Below are 26,792 nucleotides of genomic sequence, written 5' to 3'. Positions count from 1 at the left end.
GGGAATTTTAATGAAAGAAAGGCGGAGAGGTCGGCCGGTGGTAACAGGGCCCTGGCCTGCTACTCCACACAGGGGAAAGGGAAGAGGAGGAAAAGGAAAGTGTGAATGAAGGCTGATGATGGCATAATACAATGAGTTTCACGGGTGATGTCTATGCACACGCACACACACACACACACAACACTGGCTGGCGCTCGCATCGCGGTTACTGGACACACATAAAACTCAAAACTGGTGTCTGCAACACAACACCGACACATGTCATTAACCATGTAGGTTGTGCAAAGTCTGTCACAAACGAGTATCCAGGCCTGTTTATATTTGTCGTGATTTATATTTGTCGTGTTACTAAAGGCATGCTCTTTGTATGGTGTCGAAGGTCAACAATTGCGACCCCATTTCCTGATGGCAATGAATGACGCAGTATTCTGGAGATAGAAAGTAATTTCGTCCTCCGTTCGGATATACCTTGTCGCACGAGGCCCTGCAGGCTTTCTTTACGTCAGTTGGGTTAAACACGTGAAAATTATTTTTATAGAAATGGTTGCGATGTCTTTAATCAACAGACTATGTAATTGTGTCATTGTTCAGGTTTTATTATGCGGCGTAGTTTAAATAAAAATCCAATCATTATTTAAAAAAACAGGCAAAACGAATAATTGATTCATGACTTGCGCATCATGTGGATCAGCCATTTCATATACACGGGTTCTAATTGTTTATTAAGCAATGCCTTCTCAGAGACCAAAAAGGTTTCGCCTTTGGGCATATCTTATCAGGCCCACACTCTTTAAAAAAGAGCGAGCTTAACGTGCACTAAAACTATTCAACCTGCATTCAGGTGACCAACAGCCAATATCCGTATCCGCGAAGAGCTCAATTTCTCGTCCCTAACATGTATGTCGTCAGGTGCCCTTCTATAGCGATACACCTCTTGGCAAAACACACCTGTGGAAAGAAGAGTGAAAGCATGTGTAAGCTTTTCAGTAATGTCCATGCTCATTTTATCGCAATTTTATTATCCCACTGATAAGCACAACACATTAACAAAAAAAAATACACATTCCTCTATGCACCTTGGTTTCGGTGACTGTTGGCTCCCTTCATAATTTTGTCAAAATTAGCCCCTCATTTTCCTTTACCTCGTCTGCTAATAGCTTAACGAGGGTTTTTGTTCTCGCAGCCTCGATGCCATAGGTAGCATAAGAGGATTCTCGCATAATTTCGGCCCTCGCCTTTGGAAGACACCCCCCGTCACACTCACGGTATTAGAGGACTTGCTGCGTCCGCTGATATGGACGAGGGAGGCGCTGGTGAACACTGTCAATGTTCGGTTGCACGCAATAAACAGAAATATCCACGAGAAGAGCAGATCAGAGGACCGTCGCCGTGGCTTAGTTGGTAGAGCACCAGAAGTTAAATTTGTGGGCCGTGGGTTTGGATCAGACCGGCGGCATGGTTGTTGTTATGCTCATTTATAGTTGATTTATTTGAACGACAGATTAGTCGAAGTATCAATCTCGCATTGTTCAGCACTACAATAACAAAATAATTAAAAAATGAAAACGTTCCCCTGTGCACCTTACTTTCGGTGAGTGTTCAAGGAAGAAAACACTCACCAAAACTAAGGCGCACAGGGGAACGTTTTCATTTTTTTCATATTTTTTCGTTTTTTCATTTGTTTTCATATAAATATATATATATATATATATATATATATATATATATATATATATATATATATATATATATATATATATATATATATATATATATATATATATATATACAACCTTTTTCCGTAAAGTTCCGAAACTGATTCCTTTAAAATAATGCGGTTAACGTCTAAAACATTTGAGCAGCTCCCCGTCGTAATATTCTCCATTGCAGTCTATACACGGCTTCCCACGCTTCTTTAGGTCTTGCAAACTGTTGGAAAATGCTTCTTTTGGCAGGGCTGTCAGCTTCTTTGTCTTGGCGTCTTGTATGGCCTCCATGCTCCCCATCCAGCGAAATTTTATTTATCTTTTTACACGAGGAAACGGGAAAACATTGGATGGGAAGAGGTCAGGCGAGAATGACGGACGCGGAAGTACAGTAATGCTGTGCTTGGCCCGAAATTTTGCCACGCTGCGACCAGTGTGCGGCTTTGCGTTATCGTGGAGAAGGCTCCATTGTTGATATGCCCACAAGTCAGGGCGACGGTGTCGCAATGCATTACGCATATGTTGGAGCACGGTGATATAAAACTCCTCATTATCTATCTGCCCTTGTGGGACGAACTCGTGGTGTATGACACCTCTGGCATCGAAAAAAAACTGTCAGCATCGTCTTTGTTTTGGTCTTCTGTCACCGCATCTTTCTCGACGCTGGAGAGCTTGTCGACCGCCATTCGGCGCTCTGCCTCTTTGTGCATCGTATTGAAAACACCATTTTTCGTCTTCAGCAATGACGCTGTCGACGAAGTCAGCATCCTTCTATGCCTCTGAGAGCAAATCATCGCTTACTGATGCCCGTGTTTTCTTCTGGTCCTGTGCGAGGGAGTGCGGCACAAGTCTGGCATCTAGCTTTCGTTTCGCCAAGCTCTCACGCAAAATTTGGTGCCTTGTTGTCTCACTTGTGTCTAGAGCATATGATAACATGCGGACTGTAATGGTGCGGTCTTAGTGCATGGTTCACTTGATCCGAGCCGCGTTTTCATTCCGTGACGTTGATGGGCGCTCCTGCCTTGTGTCGTCTGCCATCGACCTTCTCCCGAAACGAACCTCTTGTGCCACTCGAAAACTCGCGCCCCCCATAATGTCTCGTTACCGCAAGCATGACGAAGGAGCTATACGTCTGTGTGACTGTCTTCCCAAGCTTCACACAGAATTTATGTTTACACGCTGTTCGAGGTGGACCTCCATCTCTCCGCTTTCACTCACAGTAGAATGCGCTGACTCTTCGAGTCCTACAGCTTCGAGCATTCGAGGACGACAGCTTCGCATCCGGTCTTCGCGAAAAAACGGAAGATATTCAAGTAAGAACCCTTCTTTACACGATGGGCAGAAATGCGAGAGAAGTTCTTCGGTCGCTTGCTGCCAAAGACGAAGACCTCAGCCCATTCAAGGTGAAAATATCAAATTTTAAATCCTATTTTGCGACCACAAAGAATACCGTTTATGAGAGCGCCCACTTTAATCGATGTCGTCAACAGCCAGGGGAAACTGTAGACGAGTTTGAAACCGAGCTCCGCAAGTTAGCAGAACGATGCAACTTCAGTAGCATGAAGGAGCGTTTAAATAGGGATCGCTTTGTAGTAGACCTCTCGACGAAGTGCTGTTGGGATAGTATCAATTGTATCCCAAGCTAAGATTGGCCATGGCACTAGGAAAAGCGAGAACAAGCGAAACAGAAAAGCGACAGCAAGCAAGCTTAAAAGGACGTGAAGTTATAGGAGTTCCGAAGCATACGAGGCAGCAGCAAAGGAGAAGAGCAAGAAAACATAACAGAAGAGAGATTGGAACGCTACCGTTGCGCGTCGTAAGATTAACGCTTCTGCAAAACAGTTGCACTTATTGTAGAGTTTCAACGCACCCGCGAACTAGTTGCTGAGCGAAGCAGCAAAAATGCTTTTACTGCCAGATGTTGGAGCTTTTCGAAATGGCTTTCGCATTAAGAACCGAGAACGGAAACTCGACGACGTAACAGGACCTGCTAAAGACAGCCAATTCCTCGGCACAGTCGCACCGCAACAAAACCAAGGCATCTGCGCACATCGTGACGGTAAAGATAAATGCCTTGAAGTCACAATGAAAGTTTATATTGGAGCAGAAGTCATGTTCCTGGGGGAAACTTTTCCATTAAAACCGAATTATCTCGATAAAGCAGAAAACTTAAGAGGTCTGAGTGAAGCAAGTTTTGGCATGCGCGGAAAGTTTCAGATCAAAATCTGACGAAAGGACCGTCGCTGGGAGCAGACAGTGTACACCGCGAAAAACCTGCGCATGCCTCTGCTAGGGCCACCTACAAATCAGGCCATTGAAGTAGTTAGGTTCTTAGACGAGCAATAAACATCCGAAAAAGTCTCGAAAAAGTACCCAGAGCTGCTTCAAGGAATCGGATCTGTAGCAGGGGAGTGCATGATACGGTTGGTGGAAAATGCAATCCTTTACGCAGTGTCAACCCCGCGCACGATTTCAATCCCGATGAAGCAAAGGGTTAAGGTGGAACTTGACAGCCTTGTGCGGGAAGAAATGACCAGAAAAGCTGAGGATCCGACCGAATGGTATGCACCAATTGTGCACGTTCTCCAGCCATATGGCGCAGTCAAGATTTGCGTCGACCCCGTTCAACTAAAGAAGTTCGTAGGAAGAGAGTGCCTTAAACTACCAACCATAGAGCAGGTCATGGGAATCTTTCCGGAAGCCACCTTGTTCTTGAAATTGGGCACGAGCTTCGGATTTTAAGAAATTCAGCATGTAGAGTCGTGCCACACCATCGCAACCTTCATAACATCGTACGGCAGGCACTGCTACAGGAGACTACCTTTTTGTACAACCTCTGCACCAGAAGTTATTCACAGAAAGTTGTCGAAATTTTTGGAAGGATCAGATGGCATCTTGAAGTACATAGACGATATTCTGGTGTTCGACGAAAATACCACAGAAGACAACTCTCATCTGCACAAGGTACTCTAGAGACTACAGTGGGAAAGGTAACACTAAACAAGGAAAAATGCTGTTTTTCAGTCAAGGAAGTGCTCTTCCTTGGCACGACTTTTGGCTTTGCGGGAGTGCGGGCACACCGTGAAAAAAGTGCGATGCCAAGAAAAACGTATTGAGGCCGAAGAACATAGGAGATGTGCGTTCTTTTCTGGGAATGATAAATCATCTTACTAGGTTCCCTCCAGATGCAGCGTCGACGAGTGCGCAACTACGCAGCTTTTTGTGCAAGGATTGTGACTGGTCCCGGGGACCGCAACGAGAGCAAGCATTCATCAACATCAAGGTAACCATCAGCTGGTCCAGGTGCCTCGGCACCTTTACGGGACAACAGTCTCAGCAGATCCGTCGTCATATGGCCTTGATGCTGGTTCAAACATCCGGGGATGGTGGGGGTCTAACCATCCCAAACCCTGCGGTTTTAGATAATGGGCCGCATTTTTTCTCGTTTGCTGTCATGAAGTTTCCAGATGTTTACGGGTTCAAGAACCTCTTCTACGCTATTTTCTGCCACAAAAAGTGAAACTAATTCTTTATAATTCCATGCTTGCTTCCGTTTTAAACTACTGTTTCACGGTATGGGGAACTACCACACTCTCAAACTTAAACAGGTTACATGTAATCCAAAAACGAGCCATAAGAAGCATTGCAAGCATCCCCCGCGACGCTACGACAAAACCCCTTTTTAATTCCTTCCACATAACTCCAATTCACGAGCTATATAATGTCAACTTAATAAAACGATATAGGAGGAGTAATACCTATCGTAATTTTCTTGAAACTTTGTCTCAACTAACACCTAACTAACTAATGGTTCATTCCCCAAATACGAACTAACTATGGACGTCAAATCCTCAGCTACCTCTTACCATTATTGCTAAATGCTTTGTGTTAGTCTTACAAACCAGTATTTTTGCATCTTATTTCTTTTCCTGTTTTTGTCTGTTTTTATCTCTTTTTTATTTTTTCCGAGTTCGTGGTGTCTTGTTTATTTTTCCTCAAACGCAATTGTTTTGTTAGTTGCTGCCAACATATGTAATCAAACAAACCTTGAAACCCCTTACGGGGCGCAGGCGCGCAATCAAGCTCCAGTGAGAGCTTTTTGTCTGCGCCCCTAATCTCTGGATCATGTAAATAAAGATTTGATTGATTGATTGAAAACTAGCCCTCGCTTCCCTCAAGCTGATGGCGAAGCTGAACGCATGACAAAAACAATAAACCTGCTTTTAAGGAAAGGAGAGGACTCCTACATTTTTCTGCTGAACTACCGGACCTCGCCAGGTCCCACAGGTTACATTCCAGCATAACTTTTGATGAGCCGCCGATTGCCCTCAAGAATCCCTTGCGTTAAATCTGGGTTAAACCCTACTGCCGTTAGGCCTTCGTGGAAGAAAATTGACGAGAAGTATAGGAATAGGCAGAAAAGATTGATACTTTCACAAGCGGCATCCTGCTCGATCTTTGGCCGGAGTGTGTGCAGAGAATCAAGTATGGCTGAAAGACAAGGGTGCTCCCGGAACTGTCGTATGACCATCCGAGACACCATGGTCCTACTGCGTTGGTACAGAAAACGGCGCAGTTCGCCAGAACAGATGCCACCTCTTCAGACTGCCAGCGACATGAGACGACGATAGTGCATCATAGGCGATTAAACCAGATCAGCACCAATAAGGGGCTGATGCAACACCAAAGAAGCCGCACGTGTCTGCGTCGCGAGCCAAGTTGCAAGGCAGGTATCCCGGTGTCCAGCAGCCATTAGATGGCGGCCAAGAAACCAGCGAAGGTACCGAACATTGCAGAGCCACACCCTACGGTCACATCATCAGGACGCCGAAATGACTTGGAATCAATCGCTACCTACGAGCTGTGTTGCCGAGTTGCTATGAATGTACTTGGCTTGAAAAAAAGGAAAGATGTGAGGTCAGCCTGCCGGTAAGTACGAGCACGCTTCTTGCGCTCAGACATTCAGCACTATCACAAAAGTCATGTGATGAGCGCTTCAGTATATATTGAGAATCATCGAAATAAATGAGCCAGTCGCTTAAAATCGCCCAACACTGCATGTTTGACATCCAGAACAGCCATGCTGCTCCTACAGTCATAATGGCGCCTCTGAGCACCCGATTTTTACCACACATAGACGAGCAGCATGCAGCGCCTCCCGTCTGTCGACCACCGCCCGCACCCGCTGGCATCTACCATCTTCGTGAGTCGCCGATTTGTTACTACAGTGGCTGTCGCAGACACATCGCGCAGTTTTGTCAGCGCTCGAAACAGCAGGCCGCACGCTCTTGGGAATGGTCTTCGCCGGTTTCTGGGACAACACTGCTTGAGATCAACCCCGTTAACAACTGTCTCGCTCTGGCGCCTCTCAGAGGGACTATCCCGCTTCTGACCGCTGCTTAAGATCACAACCCTCCCTCCACAGAGGTCGGCGCCGTCACTACGCCGCCCGTCGCCTTCGCCACTGAACGGAAACTAGCAGTTGCGGCCGATGGAGGCGAGGTCACAGAACAGCCATCTTATTCAATTCATTTTCTTGCTGGTATGTTGAAGGACAAAGTGTATGTTAGTGTAAATGGCGTAAATACTTTCGCTTTAGTGGACACCGGTGCCGCAGTCTCCGCAATGAGTCTTTGTTTCAAAAATCGCCTTGGACCAACGGTAATGTTTGCTTGGCACCAAAGTGCATTCTTCCGCGGTGTGGGGGCTGAATATTTGCGTCTATGTGTCTGTGCTGCATGTCAGTCGTCATCGCTGAGAAAGCGTTTGGGGCTGAGATCACACTTTTAGCACGAGCCACGAATGATGTCATTCTCGCCATTGACTTTCTGCGTCACCGTGGAGCAACGGTTGGTTGCGCAGTAGGTGAAGTTTCTGTATATAACAATATTCTGTCTGTATTTGTGGAAGAATCGCCAAACCCTAATGACGGAGCATTTTATGTCACCGACGGTGTGTTATTGCCAGCTCTGGCAGCAATGTTTGTGCCTGTCCAGTGCTCTGGCGCCCGCGCTGCCATCCACCCTGTATTCATTGAAGCCAACTTGAAGAGCGCCGCTAAGCAAAATTTGCTCTTTCCTCGTGCGGTCGTTAAGGGATTATATGGTTCCCGCCACGTGTGGACTGTGAATATTTGGTCGAAACCTGTTCGTTTCCCTCCGGCCTGAAGTTGCCTACATTTGAGGTTTACGAAGTGCTTACCATTCACTGTGTGTCACCTCATTCGCGCCCGAGCGTGGATCCTGACATCAGCACAAATGCTGACTGGGTGGTAAAGAAATCCCTCTCCTTGTCCGACCAGCGCGCCTTACGTGAAATTCGCGCACATTACAGAGCTAGCTGTGTTGAATTTTGCCAAAAAAGCCCTTTTTTGTGCTGCCAGCTTCACGTAACCACATCGCTGCGCTCGGGTCGATGTCAATGAGTAATTGCTCCATTACTAAAAATCTTCTAGACCTCGGGAGATTCTCCAGAAAATTTGACCAGCTTCACGTATGCCTCACCGTATGCCTCACGTATGCCACATTATATCAACACTGGCGACTAGACTCCGATCAGGTGGAAGCCCTGTCGGGTGTCCTTGGCTGAGCGGCGAGTAATCTACGAACAGGTCCTGGACATGTTGAAAGAAGGGGTTATACGGCAGTCCTCCTGTCCTTGGGCTGCACCCGTCATCGTCGTGATTAAGAACAACTCATAGGAGGTTCCTGTAGTTTATCATCGATTAAACGCCTGCGAAGGACGCTTATCCGCTTCCGCATATCGATGATGCCATGGACTGTCTTCACTCCGCTTCTTATTTCTCACCTGTCGACTTGTGGTCTGGTGATTGGCTGTTCCTGATGAATCCACCAGACCGGAGAAAGACAGTGTTTTTGACCACTGATGAACTTCACGAATTTAATGTGATGCTCTCGAGATTATCGCAGCGGCGTTGGAACAAATTATGGAGGCCATCCTTTGTGTTTTGAATGGGAGGTACGCATGTGCAGCCTGGATGGTGGAATTATTTATGGGAAGGCCTGTCGTGAGAATGATGAGCGGCCTAGCCTTGTGTTGGACTGCACTGAAAAGGGCGGTCTAATTTTAAGCTTTGAGAAGTGTCATTTCGATGAGCGATAGAACGTGGTGTTGCCATTCCTGGTGGATAAGGGCGGCATTCAGCCCGATGCACAAAAGATTTGTGCATTGCGCGCTTTTCCAGAACCTCAAAATGTAAAATATTTAAAAAACGTCTCGAACCTGATTGGAAAAAGTTTCATTTACACATATACACATGCCAAGGTTAGCGGATACATTGACATTCACTAATGACATGAAGCTAAGCAAGTAAAGCAAGCCAAGTAAAGAGGTACCGTAAGCAGCGTTGAGCAACTAACAGGAATTGATTGTGAGCGATTTAAGACGGGATAGCATACGTATTCACAGAAGAGTGAGCAGCAATAATCTGACACGGAAAAAAAGAAAGACTTAACGCCAGTTTGGTCTAAAGACCAGAACAAGACAATCGTTGTTAACAGAAATGAATGGGCACGACTACTGCCTTAGGAACTCTTCCTCTCCGAAGAAAAAGAGCTCCTCTGAGAAGAAAGTGATCCGCTTGCTTCGAGGACGGCCAAGTATTGGCCACACAGCGCGTCGTCGAAAGCCACAAGCGACGATGGTGCATCGATTGCGCCATAAACTTGAAAGACCCGAAACAATTAACAGGTGACCAAAATGGCCACTGGGGAAGCTGCCGCGGGAGACAAAGCTCGAAATGCACTGGCCACGGAATCCTGCTTGAAACACACGCCCAAAGACACGCGCTACCACGCAGGTGACTCTACCGTGGCGATTACACTCCGGAATTGGGCAATGCGGACAGCTACTGGAGCGTAAAACACCCCACCACTCTAGCCGTACACAAGTAGGCAGCACTGCCCAGCCAAGTTTCCAAACACATCGCATAGATGATCTGGGAAAGGCGTCGACGCTTAGAGGGCCCATTGAACGCGGCGCATCGGTGAGTGGCGAGCTGCCGGCACAACAGGCAACAACAGCGAGCCCATAATGTCCAACACACGGTCTGCAACGATGTTGAAATCGGGTGCTACGGCGCTTACATGTCTGAAAAAGGCCACTGACGTAGCATAGAAAGCGGTAGGCTGCTCTGATTGAGGTCCATAATTAACAGGATTACCGCGCTATGGTTCGCGCTGGAGACACGTCTCCCAGCGGGATACGCAAAATGCACTTCAAAGCTAACAATGAGGATGTGATGGAGAAAATTGGAAAGGCAAAACCGCCTCTCTCCCGTGGTTGTTCAAGAATAACACGAGCCACAAGCTGAGTTCCACATGACCAAAAAAAAAAGAAAAAGTCTCTATTCTGCACCCGCCTTATGACGCGCAGGGGTAGTTCAACAATGTGGCAAAGGTACCAGAAGGCACCCAGCACGACCGACTGAACCAGGTAGCGCCTCTCAAGCAGAGGCAGGTCAAATGTCTGGGCCCTCCGCACACGAGCTGTAATGCCCGCTACGACCGAAGACCACATACCATCCCACATGCTAGCACAATCGTAGGTCACGCCTAAAATGCGCATCTGCACATGCCACTGCAAAGGTATCGCACATGTAATACGTCTCTGTGGAGACGCCACAAAAAAGTAGTGACTCTTCGAATAATTAAGAGCATCTCAGACAAGAAGGCGTACTGACGAAAATCGTTTAAAGCTTCGAGCAGGCTCCGTTCATCAGCTAAGTAGATTGTGATGTCACCTGCATAAACAGGGACACGTGCTGCCTCACTGCCTGGCAACGCCAGACCTCTAATAAGAGAGTGGTGATTGACTGCCAGGAGGAAAGGCTCTAATGCTAAGAAAAATAACAGGGGGAGAGCGGACAACCTTGACGGACGCAGCGGCTAACATCAAATGCGGTACTTTCCCAGCCGTCGAGGAACAGTGAGCTTGAAATCTCTCTCTACATTTCTTTAATGAGAAGCGCGAAAGAAGGTGGGAAACCGAAAGCATCCAGTGTACCGTAAATATACTCATGCTCTAAAAAGTCGAACGCCTTCTCTTGATCGAGGGAAACAAGAAGACCCTGTGCGCGCCGCCGTAAAGTATACTCTAGGATATCTCGCGCTACGGAAGATAAACAATGTATTTCATGACCCGGGATGTAGCAAATCTGGTGGCAGGAGATGAGGGACGGGAGAAGAGACCGTACACAGTGAAGGAGTAATTTTGCTAATACTTTATAAACAGACTTTAGTAAGGTGATAGGGCGCCAAATGCCGGACATGTCGAGAAATGACACTTTTTAGGAATCAGGACAATGCGGCCTCTTTTAAATGAATCGGGAAAGACATGCCGAGTGAAACAAAGTTTTAACACTTGCGTGAAAATGGGGCTTACAATATGCCAGAATTGTAAATAGAACTCCACAGCAAGACCATCTGGTCCCGGCGATGAGCCTCGTTTCATAGAATCTAACGCCTCCTTGATTTCACCTCGTGTTGGCGGAGCCATACGGCCATCATGAAGTTCAGCGGCAACGTGCGGCAAGCCTGCAAAAAAAATGAGTGTGCGGAAACTTCATCGCGATCAACCATAAGGAGCGACTGAGCTCTATCACGGAAATGGGCGAAAAACGCACTGAAATTTCTGCCAACTGGCTGGGCCTTGGCAGAAGATGTAAAAGCAGGGGAATCTTCAGGGCACAGAAGCTCCTGGCGTGCAAACTGAAGCACCTCAGGATGAGCAGTTAGACTGCGTCGACAACGCCATGCCGCCGCTGTCAAAGAGGATGATCGTCAAAGACGGCGGAGACGCTCCGAAAGCTCCTCTTTTCATGTGCACATACGCGGCGATGGCAACGGGGTGCGCTGAGCTATACGCAGCTTCGCCGTCAGTACACGCACCTCAGCTGAGACGCGAGCACTAAGGGCTCGACAAGAAGCGGCTCAATGGTGACGCCACTGCTCCTTCAGACGGTCAGAATGACCAGGCACGGCCCCAACAACTGAGAAACGCAAGGAAGGCCCGCGTTAGTCCTTCTCTCATGCATGCGTCCTAAAGGATAAGCACATCCAAACGCCATGGTCTGTGAGGATACACTGCAGCCGCCGGAACCTTGAGTGACAGAAGAAAGCAGAAGAAAGGGGTGATGGTCTGATATGTATATCGGCGAGGATGGCAGCGTCATTACGTTAGAAGCACACACTGTCCTCGAAAGGCCCGTCGGTACAAACACCCTTTCTAAACTTCTCGATGAGAATCCGGGACGCCAAGACCACACAAAGACACCGTCATACAGGCGCTCATAAGCGTCTGTGAGCAGAAACTGTTTGACTAGGCGGCGCAACTTACGCGTATTCCAGCCTGACTTGTCCCTACCAGGGCCCTGCACATCAGCGACCGTATCGAGCACACAGTTGATATTACCCAACATCACAACGTTGCATCCTCCAAGAAAATACTTATGTAGACGTTTACCAAATAGAATGCGCAGGTGCATACATACAAAGAATTCTCAGGCGAAGTGCGTTAAACGTGCAGTCGAACGGCAGCACTTGTCCAAGCGCATCGTAGGGAACATGATGATCTCGCAGGAGGATGTGGTTGAAAACAAGAACGCCAACGCCGCTAGAACGCGCGCTGGCGTACGAAAAGAAAGCATCGATGCGAAACCTACGCTTAAATTCCAACACGTCAATGAGGCGAAAAAAACGGATTCTCGCTGGCAGAGGATATCGCAGCACGATGAGTGAGCGAAAGCGACAACCTCGGCCTGCTTCATAACATTGCGGAACCCCTGCACACTGAGTACTGATGTTAAGAGTAGTGATTTTGGAAATGAAAATTAAATCTAAGAGCTGTGATATCCAGCCAATACAATGCGTGCCGCGAACAGCGCCAAACAACCTCACTTATTCCGTAGGGTCGGACCAGAGACGGCACGAGGCCTTCTTGGCCAACCAGCAGAAATATCCAAGTCCGTAGTCGACGCATGCGGACGGTTTAGGCACCAACTCAAAGCGACCATCTCACCATCCGAAGACAGTGTACTAAATGTGCTGGCGCTAATCCACGATGTAGAAGAGGACGGCGACTGCACAGGTTCCGCGTCAGGAGACGGCTTGGCTCCTGCCCAGGCGAAATATTCTTGCCGACACTAAACCTGGATGACGAAGGAGAGGATGACGGCAGCCTAGACTTCTGCTCAGGCACGATGACCGTCTCGTCTATGACGAGGTTGACTGAAGAAGACAAAGACGACAAGCTGCTTTCGTCACCATCGGTCTCAGATATGTTGGCGTTGTTGCTCAAAGCCCCAACGCTGGCGGCGGGCTTCCGCGCGGGCTCTGAGAGCGGCTTTTCCCCAGTATCAGAGACTTGCAGGGGCGAAACGGGCTCAGTAGCAGCAGGTACACTTGAATAGACTGAGGCTGAGAGAGCAGGCACATTTACTGTCGGCTTGCTAGGTGCACCACTGGACGCCTCAGCCTCAAGCACCGGTTCTACCACACAGACACTCTTAGGCGCAGAGGAACCACCCGTAACAGCGTCGGTGTCAGAAACGCCGGGCTCCTTGATGGCTTCATCGGCTGCCTGTGCGGCCGGCGGAGTTTCAGGTCGGGCCGCAGCCTCAGAGTAGGAGGGCTTGATCTCGCATGCCACGGTGGCGTGTGGATCACCACAACGTCGAGACAGCAGCACACAACCTTGGCCTTGGTGCCCAAATAGCTCGCAGCGCGCGCCGAACGAAGCCATGCACAGTGCTCTGAAGTGTTCAGTCGACCCACAACGTCGACAAACACGCTGCATGCCTTTGTAATCGCATGTCACGAGGTGGCCAGCGACCTTGATGTAGTTAGGCATGGGCGTCTCGGGCTTCATTTCAATTCGGACGTACCGCGTCCCGGTGCTGACAGTGAGACGCGAACCCATGGTGCCGCGACTTATGTGCAGCACCTTGCTATAAGGGAACGATCCTCGGCACGGGCATCACTTGGTACTCGAGCGGGTAGGAAAAGAACAGTCACTTGGGTCGCCGGCGGGCTCTGGGGAACGATGGCGACGCGTTCCTTGCCAATGATGAGGCAGGAAGCATCAACGATTGGAGCCATGGCGGCTTAATTCATCACGGTTACTTGGTAATTGCGTCCACCGAAGTTCTGGAAATCGTAAACTTCTTCCAATCCAACTAAACAGGCTGTCGCATCGACGACATCCTCTGGACTAGCCCCCTCAACGACAACAACATCAAAGGCAAGAGCCTTAAGAGGTGGCTGGCTCACCATATTGAGGCGCCCGCCAGCCGAAGGACACCCGAACAAGAGATCACGACCAGAGGTCGAGCACCGTCCTTCCACGCAAGCCGGCGGCCGGAACAAACAGCTCCGACAAATTAACTCTTAACCACACCTATTTATAGTTCTTATAGTGCATATTTTTGACATCTCTTGCAAGGACTCGACCAAATTGCTAATCCGCTCACTTGCTGCAAAAACACGCTCCGTTTGAGTGGTCGCCGACGTCTGCTCCATGCTTTCGGTAACTGAAATTTCTGCGAAATTCTGGTCCCATTTTACGCTTTCTCGATCCCGTTCCTGCCACCGAGGTTCATACCGATGCAAGCGGCGTGGGCATCGGCGTGGTTCTCCGCCTGCTTCAGAACAACGCCTAGCAAGTTATCGCTTACGCAAGCCCCATGTTAATGAGAGCCGAACGCAATTACACGGTGACAGAAGTGGAATACCTTGCCATCAACTTCACTATTAAAAGTTTCGACCCTATCTATCCGGCCGCCACTTCAAATTAACCGCCGACCATCACTCTCTGTGTTGGCTTGTTGGCCTGCGCTACCCATCCGGTCGACTAGCTCGTTGGGCATTACGTCTCCAGGCATACGATTTTTCAATGTCCTGTAAGAGCTGTAACCGCCACGCTGGTGCTGACTGTTTGCCTCTATATCTTCTTTCTTGCACGGCAGGGGATTAAGACCCTCTAGACTTCCTCGCACCTGTGACCGAGACATTGCCATACCACGTAATGTTTCAGCACAAATAATGCCAAAATCCCGCTCGGAATCCATTCTTTGATAAGGCTCGAAAGTCTGCATCTAAATAACCCTTCGTTATTCGAGATAGTATGCTCTTCAAGAAGAGCTACAACACTGATGGTGCAGGTCTGCTGCTTGTCGTACTGGCTTCTCTCCGCGTCGCCGTCCAACAATCCGTGCATGATGACATTATCTCAGGGCATCTCAGCTTTGCCTGCACTCTTTGGTCCGACAACGCTTTTATTTGCCTAGGTTGTACACGGCAACAAAACGCTACGTCGCAAGTTGTGCCCCCTGCCAACACCTGAAGGAGTGCAGCATGGCACCGCCTTGTCTTTAACCCTTCAAGCCCCCCGCATCGCCCTAACAGAAAATTGGAATTTGCTTGATGGGTCCTTTTGCGAATTCCTCTGACGGCTGCCGCTAGATCATCGTGGCTTTTATAAACTTGACTCGATATGTGGAAGCGGCTGCGAAGGTTTCTGCCAAAGCAGGCGACAGATCATACTCCTCTCTTGTCTGAATCGTTCTTCGCCACGGCGTGGCATGAGTGATCATCAGTGACCGCTGTCGACAGTTTAGTGCTTACTTTGTGGAATAGCTGATCCGTCTCTGGGGCTCAGGATATTGCCATTACACTCATCACCATGTGCACAGAAATGGTCTCACAGAGCGCCTTAACCGCGCATTCAACGTGATGTCGATGTATGTAGCGTCCTACCATAGTAACTGGGATGCCGTCTTGCCATTTGTGACGTAGGCCTACAACACCACTAAGCATTACGTAACCAGATATTCTCTTTTCTTTCTTGTCTACTCAAGCTTACCACCAACCTTGCTGGACACCGTTCTTCATTCTTCGTTCACGATGACCCTTCCGTATCGCAACATCTCTGCCTCGCTGAGGAAGCCCGTCAACTTACTCGTCTGAGCACCATCGCATCTCCATTCCGAGGTCTGATACGACGCCGCTCATGTTAATCACCTATGAACCGGGAGATCTCGTTTCGCTTTGAACGTCATTACGACGCGGAGGCTTGTCACAGAAGTTTTTTTTGCCGATACGCCGGACCCATTGTCATCTCCCGTTGGCTGAGTGACGTCAGCTATGTGATCGCAAAGTTTTATTCGATGAATCGCCGCTCATGGAATATGCAGCTTGCTCAGTGTCTTGATTGAAGCGCTGCAGTCTAGGTCTTCTTGACTCGCTCGGAGTGTAGCTTCGTCTGCTTGGAGAAAATTGTTATGCCAATTACGCTGTGTGGCATGGCACTGCACCCAGCGTGGAATTAAATGATGATGAAGCGCGAGAACTAGGGCTGTGGCTAGCCTGACACTGGCCGTTCCCTGCTATTACCCATTTTCTCTCTCATCTTTTCAAATAAGCTCATTCCCGTAACAATATATATATATATATATATATATACTTAGCCAGGACGCCCACCTTGTCAGGCGGCACCTCAATAAATCGTGAAAGACTGCTCGGGAAGAGCACCCTGGATCGCAACCTAACCCAAGCAACCCAAGTCCTACCGATGGCAGCACTCGCCATAGAAGGGCTTTTGCACATCGCTAGACCGCTTGACAGAAGGGATAGGAAGAGAATGCCAATTCCGCGTGTATACACATTAACCCATTCTAGCTTTCCGAACAACTCAAATTCATGAACACTGAATCCGAACACTGCAACCGAAGTGCACCTAATTCGCAGTTGGCCTTAATGCGCAAAACGGCTGTCATTTTTCTAAAGTCCATGCGACAATCTGTGTACAAAGTGAACCGTTGCAAGCCTGCGTTCGCAGTTTGCTAGCCAAGTTGTTTAGCTACACCCAAACTTTTTATCCACATAGACAACCTTCCACAACACTGCACGATCACATGCTTTGAGTATGCACTGCCTCTAAGTCTGTCCTGAAGATTTCCCTGATGTCTGGTGTGAAGATACGCTGCCCTTAAGATTTGTGCGCATATAGGCGACTACCTCATGTTTTGTTTTCGACGTAAGCTTAACCACATTGTCGTAGACGTCTCGGTGGCGTTCAACCAACCCAGTACAAATCTTAATTCTATCGTGGAAGTATTTAAAGACGGAGCACTTCAGTTTCTAGACCTGTTGTTATCGGTCCGCCCCTATCACGTCTAGTAGTCGTGCCATCTCAGGTGTAAAAAAGCTATTACTTGACTACTGTTCTGATCACTCCAAGGTCATTAAGAATAGTATGAATTCTTTGTGTATAAAAGCTGCGATCACGAAATGCTCTCTTCAGAGATTACAAGGCAGTGCCCGTGCGCTGGTTGGCAGACTTAGGAACAGTGGATATCCCAAAATAAGTGATCGTGCAGGCTTGTGGAAACTGGTTGGGTGGATAAATGGCTGGGTCCAGCAAAACAATGTGCCTTGCGAACGGCCAAGCTTTGCACACGCTTTGTATGTACATTGTATATCGCATCGACTTAAAAATGTTTCCGAGCGATATAACGTCCCAGTACTGGTTTGTGATCGCTCAAAAGTGGCCAGTATATGTTTTAAGGTGTGCAGCGAGCAGGATAATGGTGGAAAAATAAACAGAAAAGGCAAAGAAATACTAGAAGGGAAGAAAAGAAAAGGAGCAAGAAGGTAAAAGACCCTTTGTCGCTTGTGGCTTTGAGGTTGTCTGCAAGCTACCGCTGTCATGTGGTGCCACGTAAATCAGACAAGCCGACCGCTGCATAAACCAGAAGGGGAGCACAGCAGATCGCTACAGGGGCGCTCATTTATTAATCTGCCGAAGCACTGCCACTCGTGAAGGATCAATGAAATTAAGAACAGAAAAAACGCACATCTTTGTTTGCAAGTGATGACTTTTTTGCAGGCGTCGAAAGCAATTAGTCCGTGAAGCGAGGGAAGGCATCGATATGAGCATGTGCCGTGGAATCTGTATTGGTCAACCATCGGTCGCGTGTTTTTTAGACAATTCAAGTTCTTTTCATCTCTATAGGCTTACAGCTGAGCTAACTATGTTGCTTATGTTCTATATTTTACTTGAGCTGGTTGGTGACATTTTTTTTTGATGATTCATGCATTGCTCCTTCTTTTCCTTTACTAAGTCTGTTCATGGTTTTCTTCCATAAAAGAATTTAAGTTGAGAGTTAGCGCTATCGCTTGTAGTTCTTGCCGTCATTGTCCACACGTGCTTTTTTCCACAAATGTTATGACACGAACAAAGCAAAAAATAAGAGAATAGAAGTTTGTTAAGAGTTTTATATTCACTTACTTTTGTTTCCCCATCCACAGAAGCTTCGCATTGAACAAAATCAGGGGCTGCGTGGACATAATATCCGACGCGCTTACCGTCACGCACCAAGCACACCAGAGAGCAGCTCTTGATGCTGTATTTACCTAGACCCTAAAAAAGGAAGAAGAAAAAAGAAATAATTGAACCCTGACCACGTGTTGAAAATGAGTGTTAGGCATTCTTTTTCCTGCCCTAGATAACTGTGCTTGTACTTTCATGAAAAGATAAAAAGCTTTCTTTCATAACTGCAGCTCGTACTAGCTAATGCATAAACGATTTTTATACGTTCTCAGGGTCTTATAATCAGGCCTTCAACTACCTCACAAGCTTCAAAGGCCATTTTAATCATGCAAAAGACTTCCAAGAACACGCAATATTATCCTTTTCATGCAATTCGATCGCAGTTCTTGCGTTTTAACCAATTGCAAGAAATCAAGCCTTGTCAGCGTAGAATTTGCATGACTAAAATGTAGATAGAAGGCTTCGTAACCATCCTACTATCGTGTAACAATACACCGTATCGCTCTGTTGACGCATTCTGATTGTGTCTTGTCTTGTTTTAGATGTCGCCATCTGCGAGAGCATTCTGGCCGGAATCCGAGTGTTGGGATACGTGCAAACTGCAGGTTCTTCTGGCAGACCCTGTGCTGGCGTCATATTCTCTTTTCGAATTATCATTTTTTTCCAAATAGCTTCGCAGCATAAACTAATCTGTTATAAATACCGGTAGGTTCAAAAGCGCTCCTATCTGCGGTAACTGACAGAGTCATTAAGCTGAATGAAGCTCAGGAATTCCACTCGCGAAGACTTAATTGCCGATCCCACCAAAGTCGATTTCCTTTACTGCATATCTTGGTGCGAGATGTTTGCTGTCGACCTCACATTCCTATCTGACTTGGTTTGAGTTGCATTCTGTCTGAATACGCACAGATTGCTTCAGAAGAGAGCGACTGGACATACTCGTGCTGGGTCCAGGACGGCCAAACATCGCGGCTCTAAACTCTATGGCGTACACATAACGGTAGAATGAAAATCATTTCTGGTTCAGAGGGGCCGAAATATTTCAGAAAAATTTATTTTAACTGTGATAATAATATGCATGTTCTCTAGGTCTGTCAATGCGGGCATTTTTATCCGAAATATGCAAAAGAGGAATGCTCAAAATCTAAGCGATTGCGAAACCGCACTGTTGAAAAGCAAAGAAAAAGCTGGGTCATCGACCGCATTGACTGTAACAGAAATAAACGTATAGAAATTATTGTAGCTCATGAAATTTCGAATTATTTCTCGGAAACAGATGTTCACAAAAGTACATCTACGAAGTTAAACATATTTCATCGTCCTTTTAAAGCGACAGGCTTCCTGACTAGCCGCCTGAATGCAGTCTTGAAGAATGCCTATTTCTAAAAAAAACAAAAACACGCTCTATTGCTCGCCTTACTTTTTGATTCATTTGTTTTATTGCGCAGCATTCATGCTTCTAATATTAACACCATGTTCTAGATCACTTTAATGTAACTTCATTGTGTCTACTATTCTTCATATGAAATACAGATCCAGTGTCAGAAAACAGCATTCCTTTGCTAATGCTGGTGCAAAATATGTTCTTGCAAGCAAGCTTCAGTTCCTTGCTGCAACCGTAATTAAACGTTAACAGCCCACAGTCAGCTACCAGCAAGTTATTCACAGAATTTTACTTTCACAAATCAGCCGATTCGATAAGAATATTTCTATTGTCTCGCCAGATTAATGATTCGTGCAATAATTTTGTTAACACTTACCTCCACGAAGGTAATAGTTTTCTCTTTAGGATAAAACATTTCACAAAACACCTGTCTGTCTGGCCAGGATGACCTCGTCTTGTTTCTGCTTATAATTAGCCTATGTCTCGGGGTATTGCTGCTCAAGCATCGCGCTCTTGGATTCCTGTAAAACAAAATGGCGTGATTAGGGAATGAAAACAGAGGAATACAGTTTTTAGGAACCAACAAACAATAAATAGGCCGTCAAGGAAGTGAACCGTAACTTAATCCTTTAAGAAGTTTTTCGAAGCCGAAAAAATCGAAATGATGGCTTTTTATCTTCTAGTCTTCTCTGCCTCTCTCATAGTGCTCAGTTGAAACGCTAAAAGCAACAATAAAATCGGATGTGAGGCAAAAGCGTTGTGTCGGCTTTCAAGCCAGTGATCTATAAAAAATGTACGTGAAGTACTCTGCAGACAAAAATATCTCTGTCTGCATATGCTCAGGCTTTCGAGAAAACGCCCGCTTAGTATTCTTTCACTAATGATATTTGGTAAAACATTACAAAAAGAGCGAATGACAGAACCAATAATCTTTTTTCTCCCTCCTTTTAATCATCATACCGCAGAAAAGCAGCTGTTTCTTCTGCTGGAGCACAGAGAAGGAGAGGGCCATACGCCTTAGCCCCATCTGGATTATCATCACGCTATGTTTTTCCTGATATACCGCTAACTGTGTAAAGCGATATATATGGTTGATTTCTCGTGGAAAACAGCCTAGGGGAGCTAGAAAAATGGCAGTACCAGCTACGACAGCCAGCGCAACGGTCTCGCGCCGTGCGCTGGCGATGCGGCTGCCGCCATGGCGACTTTCCTCTTTATGACGACATCTTTCTCAATGTCGTCAGCCATAGACAAGAGGACGAAGGATCACGCGAGGCAGCACTGCACGGTAGAAATTCAAGCTGCCCAAAATTATGTCTTGGGAGCACGATGAGAGAAAGACGAGTTCTATATTGCAAAGGAGGTTTAGCACTCGGCCGCTCTTGGGGAATTAGGATGAGGTTGCAGGCCTAGGAGCAGAGACAACTATTAGTTGGTTGCCCTCATAGCCTTCACAGCTGGGCGTCGGAAGTCCGTTGAAATCTTTTTACTCGACGCGTGCCGCTCTCACTACCGCATGCCGAGATGGCATGTTTTACTGCGGTGCTTGAACACGTCTGGTCTGCTAGGGTGGCCATGTCGTCATGTGGTATGTTCTTAATTTTATGTTCCTAGCAAGAAAGAATAAGCAAATCCATTTTAGAGGTTTAAATATGCTCTGCGGTGTTGTTGGCAGTGGGTGTGTCTGTTGTGCTGTGGTGCGTCTAGCAACAGACCACTTGTGAAGTATGTACGCGGTGTACGATGCGTTTCGAATAGATTTGTTTAAGAAAATATCTTGTGCCCGAGTGAGGTGCCCGTTAGTGTCAAACCAACGCTGGTGTTCCTTCCAATAATCGACGCCTGCTCGCGGCTTTAATTTGGTGCGAACGTAGCCCATCAGTGCTCGGCCGGGGGAGCTTTCATTGAACATTTTGCGGTAGGAAGTTCGATGTACCGTGTTCGATAGGAGGTTGGGGTGCGGGCGTTGTGCGTTTGATCAAGCGCACTCACTTGCACGGCTGTGTTTCCCCCGTACGTGCCAGTGTGACGCGATATCCGTATAATTTGGATATTTGTTTCCACGTTTCGACCCTGTTTCAATATCTTCATGATATCGTTGGCCACAGCATCCTCTGTCGCTGGTGCTGTCAGCTGTGCTATCACTGCATATGAGACAGTTTGTATTCAATAATTAATTGCAGTCCTCTGTCCGCAATATCCCCTGTGGCGGTCGTAATGGTATTAGCGGCTCTCTATACGACAAGCATATTGAAGAAAACTTTGCACAAAACAAGACGGCACCAAAACAAGAAATAGGCGCACACACACGAGAGCGAACTGCAACCATTGGGCTACGCTCCAAGAGCTTTGTAATCTCAGGGGGTACAGAGCAACCTCCGATAATCGTTTGAGGAGCCATACCTTTCTTTTTTTGCAGCCTTGGGAAGTCTCTGAAGTAGGCGGCAAGCAATTACGCGTGTTGGTTTGAGCCTCCGGGATTGTGGTATCTGGGCTGGTCGTGTAGTTGGGGTACTGGCGCACATACCAAGGCCATGCCAACAGTTCTGTTTATAATTGCAGTGTCCGTGCAGATGTCTGTTGTGTTCGTCAGTGTGGTCGGTTCTGTTCTGTTTTTAAAGACTTGCCTATAGACCGGGTATCGTCTACGAAGACCACCGCGACAGTATATAAGAACCCTGAATGAGGAAACTGTCCATGCTGGCGGCCAAGGCCGAGATTCGTCGCGCACCATCTGCAGAAAGCGAGAAATCATAGCGGTGTCATCACTTTTCGAAGTTTGCAGCACAGGGTCTCACTCATCACAGCCACAGCAACGCCAGTATCGACAAGTGCAAAGGGGGTGAGGCGTTCCACAGAAACGTCGAGCACATTTGTAGGTGGCATTCGAGGCCTAAAACTTGCCGCCGAATATGCAGTTCTTGCCTCAGGAACTGAAATAATTACTTTCTGTGCAGCGTAGTAGGGGCGATGAACAATCGGCCAAACCGAGCAGCGCCGCGAGAATGGCGAACGGCGGCGAGCATATGAGCGGCGGTCGGATGCATCAAACTTATCGGGAGGCGACAGGCGTGGCGAGGGCTTTGTCTCCGAGTAGACTAGGCTCGCGGGCCCGCCATAGGTGACAGCACACGGCGACGGCAGTGCCGCGGAATGCGACCTCGGATTCCGCATAAATAACGAACAGGAAAGTTGTGCAGGGGTGGACAGGTATCACACTAGCAGGGGGCGGCCCGGTCAGAAGCCAGAACGGTTAAAATGCATCTGCCCAAGGTATTCTGACGTCGTTGGGTAGGTGCGCGGCGGCGCAACATGAACCTTCGACGAACAGCTGGTAGCGCATGAGACACTTGCTCGAGAGTCGCAGTTTCAAGGGTCGGAGCCAGATTAGAGGGAGGTTGCTGAATGTAGTGAAGAAACGACAGCTTGAAAGCCGCCTCCTCACGCACTAAGTTTTTAATCTGGTCAAGCAGCGAGCTGTCACAGGGTGGCACATTGAGAATGGAAAGCGAGAAAGGCTGCACGGAGCGTGATTGACCCAAAATGCGCTGCTTGCGAAACTCATTGTAGCTCTGGCACAGGTTGAATATGGCGATAGGGTTGGTGTGGTTCGGGCGATAAGCATCTCAAATGTGTGAGCTTTTACGTCCTTCAGAACGTGCTTAATATGGACCCATTTTATATGCACCATTTTAGCTGGGGCATTCCGGACATGTAGATGCATTAGCTTTATTTTGTAAGGGATTCCATGACTCATGGAGTAAACTAGGCGCTCATTTTCAAGGCTCTCTGCGATAGCGAAGTACTATCGAGAATAAAAGTCTCAAGGACACATGACTAGGAACCGAAGTCCAAAGCTTCGTTATTAGGCGGTTCATTCGATCCGAAATTCTGAAAGTGGCGTTCGGACTGACCTCCTCGAAAGTGGGAGAGAGAAACTAGACACTGTTAGCAGCCGTGACATCTATACGCCAAGGGGGCATTCGCGGGCTAGAGACTTTTCCTTTCGACAGTACCTCCGCCTAAGCTTTGACTGCCCGCCATCAACATGAAACGTTAGCTATCTAGCACCAGCCTGTGCACACAGCTGGCGCTTTCCGCCTCGCGCTAAATTTGCCTTGATCAGGTGGGGCGCAAGAGCGCAAGAAGTGGCCGCCAAATACCTTGATTTAACAAAGTATAAAAATAAAAGTACGAAAAATCAGTTTATGCGACGAAATGCCGTGCCCCAATGACAAATATAATAATTGGTTTTGGGGGGAAAGAAAATGGCGCAGTATCTGTCTCATATATCGTTGGACACCTGAACCGCGCCGTAAGGGAAGGGATAAAGGAGGGAGTGAAAGAAGAAAGGAAGAAGGAGGTGCCGTAGTGGAGGGCTCCGGAATAATTTCGACCACATGGGGATCTTTAACGTGCACTGGCATCGCACAGCTCACGGGCGCCTTAGCGTTTTTCCTCCATAAAAACGCAGCCGTCGCGGTCGGGTTCGAACCCGGGAACTCCGGATCAGTAGTCGAGCGCCCTAACCACTGAGCCACCGCGGCGGGTCAAATGACAAAGCAACAGCTGATTTTCTGTCATACCTCCAGAACAGACAGGGTAAATCATCTGCTTTGTGGGAGGGCCACCGATGCGCCCGAAGCCAAGCGTCCGGCTGTAAACGCTGCGCATCGGCAGAAGGCCATGACATCAAATAGTTCTCATCATCGCACTATCATCCATTCACACTCCTAGTATGCATTCACTCATGATTGACAGGGGTTCTGAAAGCGACTTTCACAAATGCAGAAGCCTAAGCCAGCACTTATCGCCGTCACAACCGCCAGGTTCACGAGGACCATGGTGGGCAAATGCCCTCATTTTTACTTTTCCGCTATCACCCTCGCTTTTGAATCCGTGGCCCTCCCTCAACCTCGCCCTCATTTTGAGCAGTTATCCGGCCCTCCCTCGCCCTCACCCTCAAATTGCCGGCCCTTGCTCCCACTCCCCCTCGCTAACAGTTATTTTCAAATTCCACTTATAATTTCTAGTATACAACTTCTGGCGATATTGTTGAGTAATGAACATACAATACAAGCGCTCAAGGCTCTATTGGATGAGAGGCTAGATGCTTACACTGTTGTGTGTGTGCGGGTAAGTATGTGCGAACTGTTCGAACAAATATGTGAGCCAAAACCGAGAGCGTTACGAGTTGGGCCTTAAATATCACCCTGCCTTCACTTCTGGCACGCACTGCAGGCATACATGTGTCCTGCACTTTATTGTTATCAATATCTTTTTGGTGATACTGCAATCCTCACTGGGGATTTTAGCAGGGTGGGATACATACAAGTAAACACAACGTAATAACGCAGGCAATGAACACAAGAACAAATTAGAATGACGTAGCTCTACAGTTTTGGAACATAAGCATACACAAAAGATTTTCTGAACAATGCTGGAAAGAAATGTTGACATACATGACTTTTAAATGGGTATTGGCTAGGAGATTAAGTTAAATTACTGGCCGAGGAATGAAATAATTATTAAGACGGTTATTACGCGTGGTAAACGGTTTTACAGTGCCGGTATGTATTTGCCTAGTGGCGTAACGAGATGCAAAACAAATTATTCTCGTGAGGTCTCTTTTACAGTGGCCGTTCATAAATTGAAACAGGAAGTTTAGTTGTGACACACAGTTTCTTAGTGGAGGCAATTAAGTCCGCTTTAATTAACAGCTCTCTCACTAAGGTACGTACAAATATATTATAAATTAAGCGAGGTGCTTTTCGGAGCACCATTTTTATCTTATTAGTGTATGTTCTAGTGAAAGTTTCTCAAATAATGCATGCATGATCTAGTATCCGCAGAATTACTTTTTTTGCATGCGAGCAGTCGGGCATAAAGAGTAGAACGTCTCAAAGCTCTCCTCAGAAAGAACAACTTGCGATTAACATTTGTCATTATGCAGTCAATGCGCTTAGTCCAAGCGAAGTCATTAGGGATTAAGAGTCCAAGATACGTACAATGTATCTCTAGAAAAGCTCGAGAAAAGTTTCGATGAGTTGAATATTTAGGTTTCTTATCTAAAGTGGCGATAGTCTATCTATACTATCTGGCCATTTGTTTTGGCAGAAATTGATCCGTTAAAAAAAAAAGAGGTCGAGCATTGATTGAGAATTGCCCTTAAATATGATAATTTTTCTACAATTTGTGATAAGTCGAAGGCAAAAGCAATGCCCAACTTAACTTTGCCTTGGGGGTCATGCTTTTTACGTGAAGAATTTGACCATTCTACTTCAGGCAAATTAATATATCCTGACAGTATAATGCGAACATCGGGTTTAATATCGTGCACAAACATAGTTTCGGTTTCTGTAATGAGGCACCAGTAGAGTTGGGGGGTGGGGGCTGTATGTTGCTCCAATGATATATCTAACGTTTCCATAAGACGTTGTGCAAAACATGCACTTTACATTGGGTACATCAGGCATTGTTAACAATCGCAGGGATGATTTAAACCGAACGCTGACATCTCCACCTCTGCATTCACTGTACTTTCGGTGCGAACTCTAGCCAGTGTTAACGAACTCGCTGTCAAGCACTGTATTGTTAAGCCAAGTTTCTGTCAAAACCGCTATTTGAGGACCGTGCAAAAGCAAAAGAGCCTTCAACTCTGTTCTCTTGTTTATGACACTCCAAAAATTAACAGTTAGTATTTTCAGGATCGAAAAGATCTCTTAGTTTGGAGCCAATTTGATTGCTTTTTTAGCCAAAAGCGAGGAGCTCTCGTTTCACCCCACCCATACAGTATGCTAGATTATGTTGAAGTTGAAAGTTTATTAATGCTTTCAAAAAAAAAAGGTTACTAACGTATACAGCGAGAGGTCCCATGGTACAAGACCGCGGGCGGGACCTCCCATGAGAATAAATTTCAATAAGCAACAAGATAAGAAATACACAATACATTAATTTGCAACGCAGAGAATGAATACATAGTGAAATATGAGTTATTCAAATATGAGTTATTGAAACATACCATAAGTATGCTGGTATGTTAGATTTGCTTGAAAGCTTGGCGCCCTCTTCCCCCTGTACTTCAGAGCTTTTCCACAGTGTTTCCCGTATTTCCCTCACTAGTATGGAAAAGTCCTCCCCTAATGATTTTGAGATGTTTTGGTGCTTGGATTTTGAGCTGATTTTGGCGTTTTTAGTAAATAGCATGATAGTAATACAGAAATTGTTTTACAGAAGTCGTGGAGTTCCGAACGACTGGTCGCGCCTTTTTACCAACCCTGTGGCATCTTTTGACACCACTAACAATTAAACCTTGTTTTTCAAAGAAAAAAAAAACATCGATTACTTTTTTTACA

The 26,792-nt window shown here is 46.9% G+C and overlaps 1 protein-coding gene across 1 annotated transcript in view; it reads right to left on the bottom strand.

Moving 5' to 3' along the window:
• Positions 1-689: 689 nt before the first annotated feature.
• LOC144104548 (uncharacterized) overlaps positions 690-26,792 on the bottom strand; it is a 116,123-nt gene continuing 90,020 nt past the window's right edge. Inside the window, exons 10-12 of the mRNA XM_077637635.1 lie at positions 19,814-19,958; positions 18,012-18,143; positions 690-948 (exon numbers count right to left, since the gene is read on the bottom strand). Coding sequence (XP_077493761.1) covers positions 877-948; positions 18,012-18,143; positions 19,814-19,958 — 349 coding nt within the window. The 3' untranslated portion in view covers positions 690-876. The remainder of the gene's footprint in view (positions 949-18,011; positions 18,144-19,813; positions 19,959-26,792) is intronic.

This window comes from Amblyomma americanum, chromosome 9, assembly GCF_052857255.1.
Source record: "Amblyomma americanum isolate KBUSLIRL-KWMA chromosome 9, ASM5285725v1, whole genome shotgun sequence".
Lineage (NCBI taxonomy): Eukaryota > Metazoa > Arthropoda > Arachnida > Ixodida > Ixodidae > Amblyomma > Amblyomma americanum.
The sequence above is the reverse complement of the archived record's forward strand: the minus strand, read 5'-3'. Positions and strand labels throughout refer to the sequence as shown.